General features: G+C 34.3%; 3 protein-coding genes across 8 annotated transcripts; 2 read left to right on the top strand and 1 right to left on the bottom strand.

The window, feature by feature from the left end:
• Positions 1-258: 258 nt before the first annotated feature.
• On the bottom strand, positions 259-4,266 carry LOC107426202 (protein CAJ1). 5 transcript variants are annotated; one of them, XM_016036316.4, is made up of 6 exons: positions 4,110-4,266; positions 3,858-3,950; positions 2,847-2,877; positions 918-963; positions 704-824; positions 259-597 (listed from the first exon to the last, which is right to left on the bottom strand). In XM_016036316.4, exons 1-6 carry the CDS (start codon positions 4,173-4,175, stop codon positions 589-591), a joined length of 366 nt encoding a protein of 121 aa, XP_015891802.1. In that variant the 5' UTR covers positions 4,176-4,266; the 3' UTR covers positions 259-588. The 5 variants fall into 5 exon arrangements, 4 of the variants coding, with proteins under 4 accessions (XP_015891802.1, XP_015891800.1, XP_015891801.1 ...); XM_016036314.3 differs by having other exon boundaries at positions 704-842; positions 937-963; XM_016036315.3 differs by having other exon boundaries at positions 937-963.
• A 2,136-nt stretch (positions 4,267-6,402) lies between these two features.
• On the top strand, positions 6,403-8,990 carry LOC107426184 (pectinesterase). The gene is made up of 2 exons (XM_016036291.4): positions 6,403-7,607; positions 7,717-8,990. Exons 1-2 carry the CDS (start codon positions 6,605-6,607, stop codon positions 8,409-8,411), a joined length of 1,698 nt encoding a protein of 565 aa, XP_015891777.2. The 5' UTR covers positions 6,403-6,604; the 3' UTR covers positions 8,412-8,990.
• Positions 8,991-9,996: 1,006 nt separating this feature from the next.
• Positions 9,997-14,290, top strand: LOC107426181 (peptide chain release factor 1, mitochondrial). 2 transcript variants are annotated; one of them, XM_016036288.4, is made up of 12 exons: positions 9,997-10,137; positions 10,237-10,429; positions 10,657-10,757; positions 10,874-10,972; positions 11,655-11,838; positions 11,996-12,044; positions 12,121-12,199; positions 12,370-12,444; positions 12,540-12,617; positions 12,811-12,969; positions 13,545-13,640; positions 13,726-14,290. In XM_016036288.4, the coding sequence occupies exons 2-12, from the start codon at positions 10,258-10,260 to the stop codon at positions 13,924-13,926; spliced, it is 1,293 nt and encodes a 430-aa protein (XP_015891774.1). In that variant the 5' UTR covers positions 9,997-10,137; positions 10,237-10,257; the 3' UTR covers positions 13,927-14,290. The 2 variants fall into 2 exon arrangements, with proteins under 2 accessions (XP_015891774.1, XP_015891775.1); XM_016036289.4 differs by having other exon boundaries at positions 10,093-10,429.
• The last annotated feature ends 353 nt before the right edge of the window (positions 14,291-14,643 follow it).

The raw sequence follows: 14,643 nt of genomic DNA, 5'->3' as shown, positions 1-14,643 counted from the left end.
TTGTAAGTTTCCTTTTACATAAGGTTTCAAGAATGGGATTCGATTCCAAATTAACTACAACTGCCAATATATTCTTAAATTTAGCAAAAAAGAATTCAGTTAATCAAAGCTCCACATTCACCTCCTTAATTGCAAATTAAATTACATTTCTCAAGCTCTTATTTGCTGTTAATCTTAAAGCCAAAACGTAGAATCCATCTCACAAAAAGGGACTGGATTCCATTCTCAGACACCACGAGTTAGGTGGAATGTCAACAATTCAAATGAATGCGTAATATCCATTGTCCTGTAAATTTTCACTAATATCTTTATGGTCAATTTATCTCGTCCTGCTATTGCCAAGAGGAAGTACAAACATGTTTTTGAGTATTTGGTACTTGTGCTTAAATTTGTAAAGACACCAATTTAAGGTTTGGATATATATTTTGCCATGGTGTGGTATTGAAACATTATATAGCACAACTAAGACGGATTATGAATTTTCTGCTCTTCAAGAATTCCGTATCTCCTCTGGCAACACTTTTAATACCCAAGGTCTTGGATCAAGGAAGAAAAGGATTATGAGAAGGGTATTCCCCTTTTTGCTTTCTATAAGCCCTGCGGAGAAAACAATAGATAGAAGAAACACATATATTAGGTTCCTCCCAGTAATATATCAGAAAAAGAAGCGATATCCATTGGGTTAAGACTGAATCAACATCACCTTGTGGCATTCAATCCTCCAAGTGCAACTGTCCCCACGATAAGAAAAAGGAAGGGGAGTCGAATAAAAGGGTGATTTCTCTTTCCCCCATGTCCATGTGTCCTGGGAACTCCGGTTTTGACTACCCGCCAATATGTAGCTAATCAGGAGTGATCATATCTTACAAATAAGTAATGAAAGAATAATAGCTTTTAATTTAAAATATGCTACGAACAATTTAGTTAAGAAGTTACCCGATGCAGAGTCTTCTCCTTTCCCACCTGCAAACAATTTAGGTAGCCCATCAAAACTTGTTGAACATTTTTCTGTGACTTTTTTGTTATGCAACCCACAGTATTACTGCCCAATAATATTATTTCATATAACAAGATGGTTATCGTTATTGTCATGGTTTGCAAAACTCGAATCAAGTTAAACTTGATAGGATAATCTGTTATTAACTTCCCCCACAATTATGTTGCTTGGTGTCAATTGTGTTGCTGAAAACTGTAATAGGATGCACAGAAACTAATATGAGAGGATTTACGGCAACAGATTTACAACCATAAATGCAAACAATACGTCTCAGATATCAACGATGGAAACAACGATTGAGGCCCAAAAAAACTTGTCAAGTAAATAAGATGTAAGATATTAAGTAGGAAACTTGACTTGGAGGAAACAGATAAACATTCTGTAAGAAAACATAATAAATACATTATTCAAATTATTCAAGTCCAAAAAGCCACTGAATTGTCAAGTGTAAGACTCAAGTAAACTATTCAGTATACTTCAAACAGGTAAGGGGTAGATAGGACTGTTATGTGGCAGCAGATAGGCATTGAACTACGCATTATCTTTTTTGGCGGCAAGGCATTAAACTACAGTTACCTAAAGAAAAGCTACATATAAAAATGAGAAAGCACTCCAAATTTCCATTATGTATACTTCACCGCTTACACCATGTTGATGAGTCATATAGACACCAACTAGTCTGTCAAATTGCCACCATCAAGATCAAGAGCATCTCCAATGGTTCAACTAAACCAGGAACAAAATTTTTAAAGTTTCACTTGAAGTTCTCATCAATCTAATGAATACGAGGCAACATGCAAGAGAGACGGGGAGAGAGAGAGAGAGAGAGAGAGAGAGAGGTGAATCTGTTGCAAAAGTATACAGTGACCGAGAAGTAACTCATCTTCCACCAAGCTTGCTTCTCTATTTCCACAACGCAGTCATCAAGTACACTTTCCATCATGAAACTGTCAAAGGAAATCCAGTCATCCGGTTTTCTTCCCAGTTTGCTGTCTATAAGTTGCAAGCTAAAGCTAACGTACATAAGGTCATTCCATCTCTTGTGTGACTGAGAGTTATGCCTTTTGCTGTGAACTTGACTGAGGTGCTTCAGGTATGCTCACGTCCAAAACATAACAAGTTTGACTCAGTTGCACTTGTTGCAACTCCAAGAAACTTATTCCATGTTGTCACCATGAAGCTTATTAGCACATCAACAGAACATAGATTCTTATCCTAACCAAACAATCACATAATGGAAAACAAATTTTTGAATAACAAAGCTGCAAACACAGAAATAAAATGGTTTAGCCATAAATTAGAGTTGCTTTGTTGGCACACCCTATCTGTTTTTTAAATTAATTAATTACTTTTTTTTTTTTTTTTTTTAAATCGAAAATCATGCTTTTACAATTCCCAGAATCAGCTGGCATGCAGTCGTTCAAAACCCTTGATTCTTGAATAAATTCCTCAAGCATGCTTAGGCTGATTAACAAAACTTCAGTACCAGGTGAGTAGAAAACTAAAGTCATGCAGTAATATCAAAGAATCAAGACCATGAGAAAACAAAATAACAAAAAGTTAACGACAAAAAAGAAAGAACAAAATACAGAACAACAAATTTTGCAAGTTACAGCAAAACCAACAAATGGAAGAGAGCCAACACCATAAGGATTCAAGATCCAATAAAAAGCCGTTTCTAAAAGTCTACAAGTGTATCTATTTCTTAAGCTCTGCTGTGTACCAGAACAAAACAATAGAGTGTGACAGGTCAGCCAATAAACTCCATCATCCAATTGAGTTTGCAAACCATGACTTTTCCTACTTCTATTTTATCTTTGATCAAATACACAGTGATGGATAAAATTACCTGACAACAGGCAAGTGTAAGCTTCTGAAATCTGCAAATGAAAGTATTGAGATCAGATACATTCTTTTATTGCAAAGTGAATTCAAATATTACTTGAAACAATAATCATAAATTTTGAATTTAAAAGATTCTCTCTCTTCTTGAATAAAAAGAAATGATGGCAAATTTATACAATTGAATCTAATAACATTATCAGACATAAATTTTAAGTTGTAACAATGGATAAAGTAACTGGTTCTTATATTTTATATTGGAAAGCCAATGACAGGAACAACCATGGGTATTATCAACATTATAAACATTAAGAGTTGAGATGTGAAGATGGTTTTCATTTTGCTCAGTCTAAAAGTTAACTGAAATTGTATACAAACAAGTATACAATGTTCGTGTACAAGTCTCTTTTGGCAGTTGAGAATGCAAAGTGAGAATTACAATCACATAGTGCAATTTTAGGACATCAGTCGATCTCTTATAAGGACATCCCTGATAGATTTTCCATCAGGACCTTACTTATTAGCCCCTCGGTTCTTTTCAAGGTTTGAGATTTAAAGATGTATTTGGGGTTTTATATAAGTCTAGTGACATAATTAAAACCCTAAGAAGGCAAAGTAAGCCTTATTAAGACTTATATAAATCTCAAATTCACCTTTAAATCTCAGCCCTTGAAGGAATATAAGGACTGGTGAGGGAGGTCTGATGTAGAATCCATCAAGGTGTTATGATGAGAAAGACTGACTATTTAGGGCATAATATGTAAATCACTTGATACAATAAATTCAATATCACCTCAATATTCCTAAATTGTGTAGACAAACAAAATAACATCATCTAAAATATCCTAATTCCAGGGTAACAACATTGGTTAATAATAAATGGTTGTATCGAGCAATCAGTCTTGTATTTCCAAATGGCAAGCTGTATTATACCACTACAGCCGGTAAAAAGTAGTAAACAAACGATCTAATGCTTAAAAAAAAAAAAAAAAAAAATTAAAGAAGCAAAATCTCTTACCAGCTTGAAATTAGACTCTGCATGAGGCTTCTGATGAGAAGGAAACAGGTCAGGATGAGATTCCCATACCTTTCTTTTGTAAGCTGCTTTTACCTATTAATATTTATTCGCAAATTTTGGTTGTATAAGAATAATTATATTGATTGAATGGCCGAGAATCAAGTTGGTAGGAAAATGAAATCTCATAAGGCAGAGAAACTGTGGAAGGGTTGGAGAGGGATGTGGTTGGGAGTTGGGAGTTAATGTTGTTACCTGAGCAGGAGTCGGTCGATAATTGGGAGGGAACCCCAGCACGAGCCTGGCCTCATCGCCCCGCATATTTTTCTGCAATCATTTCATTTCCTCTGCAATTAGCTTCCGTTTTTCTCCTCCCCGCTATTTGGAAAATTTTTTTTTTTATTTTTTTTTTTATACATCTGAATGCTTTTGACAGGTGGTGCGTTTCTATTGGCTCACAAATCATGCTTTTGCCATATCATGCGTCTAATAATCAAGAATTAAACAACGTTGAAATATTTTTTATGTTAGTAATCATAGTTTTGAGTTTGACCGACGCCTCTAAATGTTGTCATGCCATGTTCCTCTATTCATTTATTTTTTTACTAGCAATAAAAATAGAATAGATTTGACTTGAGACGGCGTTGACTCTAAATTTTAATACCATCAAAATGTAATTTTCCAAAAATGAGCCGCGAGTTATTCGTCAGCTAATGAAGTAGAAGTTGCGACATGCCTATTCATTCATTTATTTATGCATTTATCAACATTTTCAATTACTTTGATAATAAATTCCAATTCCATTAAAATGAAACTAGTTAAAAATAACCTCCTAAAACCAAAAAAATAAAATAAATAAATAAATATATATATATATATATAAAATGAAACTAGTTAAAAATAACCTCCTAAAACCAAAAAAATAAAATAAATAAATAAATAAATAAATATATATATATATATATATATTTGATGATCACTTGCAAAAAAGGAATGACTCCGTGAAGATATAAGAAACAATTAAATCAATATTTACCAATGCAAAGTGTATGTGTTAAGCATTACTTGTCTCTTCTAAAGAATAAGCTTATTTATTTGCCAAAGATTTTTTCTTTTTAAGAAATACTAAAGAAGAAGTTTATTTAGCAACAATTTTAACCATATGTGAAGATATCATGTTAGCACCATCTCGTATCTCATGTAGTGGTTATTGAAATTGTATATGAATAAGGTTATAAATATTTGAAACTTTCATTTTTAAATTTTTTTTTTTAAAAGGGATGAAAAAAATTAAATTTTTAAACGAAAACGAGTAAAATTTCCATAATATACATCTAAATGTTTTAAAAATTCATCAGAATTTTTGACATTTCTATGGAAATTTTGAAAATATCTTTGAAATTTTTTAAAATTTTTTTATAAAAAAATTTATAAATATTATTGATGTTTAGTAAATTATTTTACAAAATTAACTTTAATAATAGTTTATTTACCTTTTAATTATCTTTTAAATATTTAATAATATAAATAAAATAAAATAAATTAAATTGAATAATATATATATATATATACTTGCTATATATTTTATATAATATGAATTCGTTAAAAGATGAAAATAATAATATAAAATAATAATATGAAAATACAATAGTATATAAAATTTGTATTGATAATATTTAAATTAATAGTATTAAGCAAATAAAAATAAAAAAAATAAAAAAATATATTATGCTAAACAACTATATATAATACATTTTATTGTTGACATATTAATAATTATATGAAAAATTATCAAAAAAATATATTTTAATAATTATTTTTTTCATTTTACATCTTAAAATGAAACCGAAGAATAAATCAATAATTTTTAACTACCTAAAAATTGTATAAATATTAAAATAATATTTATGAAATATAATGTAATTGTAATAATTATTTTATCTTAATTAATAAATAATATTTTATCAAATATATACTTTTTTTTTGCATATTATTATTAATAATAATTTATTTATAATTATTAACACTTATTATAAATTAAATTGATTAAAAAAATATAATATTTTTTTAATATTTTTATAATCAATTTGATAATTGATTAATTAAATAAAATAATTTTAAAATTTCAACGAAAAATTTCATTATTAAATTTCCATCAATTTTTGTAAATTTTTATCGATTAAATTTTGAACATTCATATACATAGATGATAACAAATAAATAATTAAGTCAAAGAGATCAATGGATCTATATTGTCAGAAATGGTTAACGAAATATATTCAAAGTTGAATAAATTTATTCCAGATCGATTACACATGCGAGATGGAGCATGCAACAACATTGATTACTATTGCAAATGAATACTAAAAATAGGGATTGGCAAATGTGGCTAGGCCAAAAGTTCGAACAACAACCCGCTCAAAAACCGGTGAACCAGTGAATGCATGCATGCAGATGAGAAGAGGGTAATTGGAGGAGGAAATTATGAACCACTTCTTTTCTCTATATAAAACCATGGTTATGCATCGTCTTATTTCAATAAGTCCCAGAGGTGTGTGTGCTCAGAGGGAGACGAGGCATTAGTCCATCTCTCTCTTTCTTGCTTTCTTTCATTGATATTCTATCTCTCCGACCCTGCCTTGCATTTGGATTTCCTTGATATATATATATATATATACATATAAAAGCCGAAAGGTATTTTTTAATTTTGAGGGAAAGGATTAGAGGTGGGGAGGGAGAGAAAAAAAAAAATGATAGGAAAAGTAGCAGCATCGGGGATATCCTTGATTCTTGTAGTCGGGGTGGCCCTTGCGGTGGTGGCCGTGGTTCACAATGGCAAACATGGTGGTGATGATGGTGTCTCATCCTCCTCCAAGATGGTGAATACCTTGTGTTCCCATACGGATTACAAAGGCGCATGCCAGCAAAGCCTGGAGGCCGTGGCTAAGAACTCCAGCGCGGATTACAAGGATTATATCAAGGCCGTTTTGGAGGCCACTGCCAACCAGGTGAGCAAATCCTTGAACTTATCTCAGTCTCTGCTGGTGGATGCAAAAGACAACCCCCGTTTGAAGATGTCCCTCGAGGACTGCAAGGACATGTTGGATCTGGCCGTCGATCAGCTCCAAGCCTCTTTTTCCATGGTTGGAGATAAGGATATGCACACACTCAATGACCGTTCCGATGAGCTCAAGAGCTGGCTGAGCTCCGTCGTTACCTATGCCGAGACATGCCTTGATGGAGTTCCTGAGCCCAAAATTCAGGAGAACATGAGGGAAACTCTTAGAAATGCGTCTGCTCTTACGGACAATGCACTGGCTATTATTTCGGAGCTGAGCAAGGTCCTCGAGGCCTTCGGTTTGAAACTGGACCCCAAGGCACTCAACTCTGGTGGACGCCGCCTTCTGGGCACGACGGAGGTGGGTGCCGATGGGTTCCCCACTTGGTTCTCTGCAGCCGATAGGAAGCTTATGGCAGCTGCTGGCAGGGCAGCAGGGGTCAAGCCCAATGTGGTAGTTGCCAAGGATGGCAGCGGCAATTTCAATACCATTAGTGCTGCCCTCAAAGCCTACCCTAAGAACCAAAAAGGCCGATATATCATCTACGTCAAGGCCGGAGTGTACGACGAGTACATCACCGTCGAGAAGAACATGGCCAACATCTTCATGTACGGAGATGGCCCAAGAAAGACCATCGTCACTGGCAACAAGAGCAACCGCGGAGGATTCTCCACCTTCAGGACGGCCAGTTTTTGTAAGAACAGCCATCCATCCATCCATATTTATAATATATATATATATATATATAATATTTACTAAAGACCCCCATATATAATATTCCTTTTACATTGTTGTATATGCAGCCGCTATTGGACCTGGATTCATCTGCAAATCCATGGGATTCCGTAACACAGCAGGTCCCGATGGACACCAGGCGGTGGCACTGCGTGTCCAATCGGAGATGTCGGCCTTCTTCAACTGCAGAATGGACGCCTACCAGGACACGTTGTACGTGCAAGCGGGACGTCAATTCTACAGGAACTGCGTGATATCTGGGACCATAGACTTCATATTCGGTGACTCGACCGCCGTGATCCAGAACTGCAAGATCATAGTGAGGAAACCCATGGACAACCAACTCAACACCGTGACTGCACAAGGAAGATCCAAATCCCACGAGACAACAGGGCTGGTGATCCACAACTGCAACATCGTGCCAGAGGCGAAACTGTTCCCTATGAGATTCAAGATCCAAACATACTTGGGGAGGCCGTGGAAGGAGTTTTCCAGGACCGTGATCATGGAGTCCACTCTGGCAGACTTTGTCAACCCGGATGGTTGGTACCCATGGGCCGGCAACTTCGCCCTCGACACCCTCTACTATGCCGAGTATGCCAACCGCGGTCCCGGTGCTGCCACCACCAGGAGGATCAAGTGGAAGGGCTTCAGGGTCATCGGCAGGAATGAGGCTCTTCAATTCACTGTCGGACGCTTCATTGGAGGAGACGGGTGGATTAAGTACACTGGAATTCCCTACCTCGCTGGCCTCAAGCGGTGATCTGCATCATCATCATCATCATTATTACTATTATTAGTATTGTTAATCAATTCAACTCGAATTCATTCATTCAATATTCATTCATTCATTAACCCCCTCCTGATGATGATGATGGTGACGACGATGATGATTTGGTGATGAAAATTAAAAATGATGCGTGACAACATTAGTCCCGACTCTGAGAGTGATGGAAGGGATGATCCATCATCAATTTTCAGATTATTTCTTTTCTACTTTTATTATGTAACCCGAAAAAAAAAAAAAATTAATTGCCAATCGATGGGGGTGGCAAAGTTGGCTCTTGATGGATTAATTTAACGTCCCAACATTAACAGAAAAGAAATATATATATATATATATATATATCATGTATTGCTGACTAGTGTAAAATATTTTATTATGCGTACGTGTGAAAAATTAATCATCTGATGGATCGATCTGTGCCACTTCATCAACCCATGACTGTTAGTTTTTTGTTCGCATAGGCTGCTCTTTCCTTTGTTAATTACTGTCTGAGAGAAGAGATAGTTTGGAGTCCCTTACACCAATTAATTAATAAAACACTGCAACTTTTCCCTCCTCCTATTTATATTTCCCCCCCTTTTTATTTTTAAGTTTTCCCCTTTTTTACTTTTTATTTTACTATAATTGATATTTTTTTTAAGAAATATACCATAATTGAAGTGTTTTTTATTTATTTAAAATATACCATAATTGAATTTTTTTTTTTTTTGACAATACTATAATTGAAGTTGAACAGCATCTTTTCAACAATTTTTTTAAATCGTGATTTATATATGGACACACACACACACACACACACACACACACACACACACACACATATATATATAGCTCCAATAAAACTAAAACTCTTTAATTATATTTTCTATATTTATTAGTTAATTTTGCAATTTTCATAAATCATCATGACTTATTTTTTATATTTTCCCTTACTTTTCCCACATATCTTGTTGCAATTTAATATTTATTATATTGATTCTCTACAATTGAAAAGCTGCATCCACTCACTAATTTAAGTTTTTATTTTAACATTGTAAATCTGACTCTTTTTTTTGGCCTTTAAGGTTTAGGGAAATAAATATCCAATATATATATATATATATATATATGTGATCCATCATCATTCATAACTTTCCACCTTCTATGAACTTTATGTAAAATTGTATAAGAAATACATTATTATCTATAGTTAAATATTCCATAAAATAAGATTCCAAATTATGCGTAGAGGATAGATTTGTGTTTTCTTTTGTAAATAAAAGATAATTATGAAAAATATAGAATTCTAACAAAAACTTAATAATTTTTAATATGAAATTAACTTTCTTTATCTTTAAACATTCAAAAAATAAATAAAAATTCATCGGGTTACAATAAAAGATTTGAAGAGGAACAAACAGATAATAGACACTATAAATATAAATATATTAAAATGCATTTATATCATGAAAACGACGGTTAAAAAACCAAAAAGTAAAAAGGAAAAAAAAAACTTAAAAGAAATTAAACTGACAGCCATTGGTGTGTGTGTGTGTGTGTGTCTGTGTGTAATATAATTCTAAAAAAAAAAAAAAAAAAAAAAAAAAAAAATGAAGAGTGATAAAGATTTTAGCAGTGGGCCGAACCTACAAATGGGGTATAAGATGTACATGGTAAACCATCAAAAATCACACCAAAACGAAGCCGTTCCCTACTGCGCGCCGTACGACTCTCGTCTGCTTCTTCTGAATCACTGGCTGTGTATTAGGCTAATATTGTTATTATTATTATTATTGTTTATGTTTTTATTATTTCTTTTTAGTTGGACAATCTGAGAATTAGAATGGGAATGAGAAGTCATTCGTGGCGAAATCTGCTAAAGCGATTCCAATCAGTTTTCCCAACGAACCCAAACAGCAAGAGCTATGGAAATGGAAGTTCCATTGTATTTATTATTGTGCCACCGCCAATTGCTGCCTCCTCTCCCTCATTTCTTCGTTCTTTTTCTTCAACAGGTAAGGTTTTGGTTTTAACTGTTTTAGGTATTATGGCCCCTTTAATTAATTGCCTTGCCAATCTCTTTTTCAACTTTTATTTGCACTAGAGTTTTCTACTCCCTCAGAATTTATTTATTTATTAAAAATAAAATTTTGTAAAATTAAGAGTGAAGGTTTTGATTTTTAAAGAAATTCTCTAAGACTCCTTTTGGGATTATAATAACATAACATTTTGGAATTAGCAGAATTGCAGCCCCAATTGTCGGCAAACATTATTAGGATAATGGAACAGAGGCTTTCGGCAATTGAACACAGGAGCGCTTCTCTTCAGAATCTTATAAACCAGGTTTTTCTACTTGCACAACTTTTTTTTTTTTTTTTTTTAATAATTTTTTAATATTTTCGGATTATCATAGATATTAAAAGGTGATTACTTCTTTTCTTGCTGTTGATTGAAGACAGCCGGAAGCCTCACCAGCAGATTATGCAAGGGCTAATAAGGAGCTTCGGAAGCTTAGAACTTCAACGGACCTCATTAGCAAGTTAAGGGCTAAGCAGAAGGTAATGATTCCTGCACGCCTTTACCCCCATCTTCTGTCTATGTTCTCTTGGTTTGATATAAAGAAACTTTTAAGGACTATGATGTTCCCCATTTGCTACTTTAGCTTTTAATTAGTGAATAAGTTGGTTTACTATCACCACTTTTACTTTTGGGTGTGGCTGGTACATTATCCTTCCATTTTAGTCGCAGTCCTGATGGAGTACGCTAAGAAATGCCATAAGTGCATAATGTCGGTCCATAACTTTTCAGCTTTCTGGAGTGCTTTTGGACATATTTTAATTGTTTCCTCTTGACCCAAATTTGTTCAATGGAAGTGCTTATATTGACAAACAAATTTTCTGATTGGGAAAATATCTTATTTGGCTTTTTAGCTGTAAATTAATCAGCAATTGTGTTGAGGTCCTAGCCAGTAGCCTGGGTCACATGTTTTTCTACTGATATTTGTTTACTTTAAAGAAAGTCCATTTCAGAGCCAGAGTTAGTTGTCAGTTATAACTCACACTGTCTTTGGTTATGATTCTTTTTTGCTGGAGGCTAAATCTATTGATTCAATGCCGTAATCCATAAAAAAACTATTTGCAAGTTTATGTCTTTAATGTTTTAGAAGATACAAATGTTTGCTTCCTTAAAAGGGGTTAGCATTTGTATGTGATGTGGTGTTTATTTCATTCCTCTTTGCAGGAGATTGATGGTTTGAAATTACTGATGTCTGAAAGTTCTGAAGACAATGACATGCTTAGCATGGCAACTGAAGAATTAGGCCAGGCCATAGAGGAGGAGAAAAGATTGCAGAATTTCTTGCTGAAGTCACTGCTTCCAAAGGATGCTGCTGATGAGAGGGACTGCATTTTGGAGGTGAGAGCAGGTAATTGTTACCTGTTAAGATAGGCATATTAATGCGAGTTCATGGATATATAGGCATATTAATGCAAGTTCATGGATATATATTCTTAATAAAATGCTTATTCGAAATGTTTCCTTTGCACCGTCTCTTTCTTTATTATTGACAAAAGGTGTAACAGGAACTGGTGGGGAAGAAGCTTCTTTGTTTGCAATGGACATATTTAAAATGTGAGTTACAACTACATTCTAAATATGAGTGGTTGTAAAGTATTTGAAAGTTTTCATTTGAGACTAAATCCAACAGGTATGAGAAATACTCACAAAAGAAAGGATGGAAGTTTGAAGTGGTAGATCTTACAGAGTCTGATCTTAAAGGATATAAGGTATGGTTCATCCCCTTTAAATATCAAAGTGGCCTCTTTTTGGGCCTGGGCCTTATTTTACAAAAGTTCTATAATTGTTCATAAGTAGTATTACCTGGTGCCTATATCAGTTAAAGTTTGTTTTTGATATTTGATCAGTTATGCTAAAACTTGTTAAATCTCATTATCAGGAAGCTAGTGCTGCAATCTCAGGAGCTGATGTTTATGGGAAACTTAAATTTGAGAGTGGGATTCACAGAGTGCAGGTTTTATCCCACCTGTCTAACTCACAATATATATGGTCTAACTCACAATATATATGGCTGACACCAGAAATAACTTACTAGTTTCCCTTTTGCAGCGAGTTCCTGTGACGGAGAAGTCTGGACGTGTTCACACAAGTGCTGTTTCTGTTGCTATCCTTCCTCAGGCTGATGAGGTGCTAACATTTTGAGATTGTGTTTTCTGCCTATTAATGAGTTCCATTGTTTGGTTTTCAACCTGAGGGGTTATGTATTTTTTCATATGGTTGTCTTTGTGCTTTTTGTCAATAATGTGATTATTGGTGTGTATGATAATCTCTTGTTATTTTCTCCTGTCTATTTATTATATGTCTTTTGGAGCTTCTTCAGGTAGATGTCCAGTTAAGGAATGAAGACTTGAGAATTGATACCTATAGATCTGGTGGTTCAGGTGGTCAACATGCCAATACCACTAACAGTGCTGTTAGAATAACTCATATTCCTAGTGGCATAGCCGTGGCCATTCAAGATGAACGATCCCAGCACATGGTAAATGATTTCAACTAGATTCCTTTAGTGTCCTCAAGTTTGAAATGGCACTGGTCTTGTATTCGTTAACCAATTACTATTTATTCAGAAATGCAACTCCATGGAATCACATGAATTAAAACATATATGCAGTCTGTTTCCTGGTAATTCAATGATTGATCAGTACTATTGCACATAGTATTTAGCTCAAATGATTAGGGTCAACCACAAGTGTAATTTCTTTTCTAGACTGGCCTGGCTCTTCAATTTTTGTTCTCATCCCCCAACTGTTTATCTATGATACTGAAATTCCTCTGGTATAGACTTGATGCTGCCAGCATGAAGATTCTCACATAGGAGTTTTTAAGCTATTAGTATTGTATCTTCATATGGATATGGAGTTCCAGATGTCAATGTCAGTAATAAATTACATCATCATTCATGCAGCACATGTTATCTGTATATTTCAATCAGCTTAACAGTGTCTAGTATCCTGCAGGATAGCTGCTTCTTCTTTTTCATCTGGTTCCTGTTCTCTTTATAATTTCTTTTTCTTCCCCGTATTATCTCTTTCTGATTACTTGGATCTCTTACAGAACAAGGCCAAGGCACTGAAGGTGCTGTGTGCCAAGCTATATGAAATGGAGAGGTTTAGAATTCAAAGCAGTCGATCAAAACTTCGATCGGAACAGGTATGACACAAATTGGTTAAAGTTACTTAGCTTGTATTTTGCTCTCAACTTTTATGATTGATAGAGAATTTGCAACCTTAAACAGATTGGCAGTGGGGACAGATCTGAACGCATTCGAACATACAACTTCCCTCAAGGGCGTGTGACTGATCATCGTGTCAACATTACTCATCATGCAGTAAATGATGTAATGGAGGGTGAAAATCTTGATGTCTTTATTGATGCTCTTCTTTTGCAGCAGGAAATGGATGCACTTACTTCTTTCAGTTCTTCCCAGCAAAACTAGTTGATTGATAGTATTGCCTGGTGCCGACTTTGTAATGTTTAAATGTTTTTTTTTTTTTTTTTCATTGCTTAGCATAAAAAATGTTCATGATTTTATTGTTGTATTTATTAGCATTTTTGGATGTTTGGCGAACCTAGAATGGGGATGACATTAACAGCAAGTTGTTAGGTAGGCAGCAAGGATGTGTTTTGAGCAGTCAAGTCCCAACTCCCAAACTGCATACGACCCGAATGGCTAGCCAGGAGCTGGATCGTGTTGCGTCTTGCGTGCAAAATGTCCAAATTGGGTTTGATAGCAGCTTTTTGACATGGGTTGGGACTTGACTTGGGATTAGAAAATAAAAATAGATTTATTATTATTATTATTTTTTTGGTAATAGAAAATTACCCAAAAAAAAAAAAATAGATTGCCTTCAAGTGCCGGTTCTTATCAAGACCAGTATGAGAAAGGGGGAAAAAAATGAAAGAAAAGTAAAGTCCCTTCTCTTCTCTCTGGTAGGAAGAGTCGCCACCAATCAAGGAGTCGTTATCCTCATAGCATAGAAGTTCTGCCCCCACATAAACAAGTGGATGATAAAATCATGATTATTATTATTATTATTATTAAATTAGCCTTCCAATAAAATCAAAAATAATAAAGATGATAGAAAAGAAATAATAATGATTAATTGTATAGTCTCCTAATGTGAACGGTATTGGACCTCAAAGGGAGGCAGTA

The sequence above is a fragment of the Ziziphus jujuba genome, chromosome 9, assembly GCF_031755915.1.
Source record: "Ziziphus jujuba cultivar Dongzao chromosome 9, ASM3175591v1".
Lineage (NCBI taxonomy): Eukaryota > Viridiplantae > Streptophyta > Magnoliopsida > Rosales > Rhamnaceae > Ziziphus > Ziziphus jujuba.
This window is presented reverse-complemented; position numbering and strand designations above follow the sequence as displayed.

Coding starts and splice junctions, on each gene's coding strand:
- LOC107426202 (XM_016036314.3), bottom strand. CDS start 4,175: ATGCGGGGCGATGAGGCCAGGCTCGTGCTGGGGTTCCCTCCCAATTAT. Junction 843..936: donor AGGAGAAGACTCTGCATCGG/GTAACTTCTTAA, acceptor ACTCCTGATTAG/CTACATATTGGCGGGTAGTC. Junction 598..703: donor GGAGGATTGAATGCCACAAG/GTGATGTTGATT, acceptor TTTTCTCCGCAG/GGCTTATAGAAAGCAAAAAG.
- LOC107426184 (XM_016036291.4), top strand. CDS start 6,605: ATGATAGGAAAAGTAGCAGCATCGGGGATATCCTTGATTCTTGTAGTC. Junction 7,608..7,716: donor CTTCAGGACGGCCAGTTTTT/GTAAGAACAGCC, acceptor TTGTATATGCAG/CCGCTATTGGACCTGGATTC.
- LOC107426181 (XM_016036288.4), top strand. CDS start 10,258: ATGGGAATGAGAAGTCATTCGTGGCGAAATCTGCTAAAGCGATTCCAA. Junction 10,973..11,654: donor AGTTAAGGGCTAAGCAGAAG/GTAATGATTCCT, acceptor TCCTCTTTGCAG/GAGATTGATGGTTTGAAATT. Junction 12,618..12,810: donor TCCTTCCTCAGGCTGATGAG/GTGCTAACATTT, acceptor GAGCTTCTTCAG/GTAGATGTCCAGTTAAGGAA.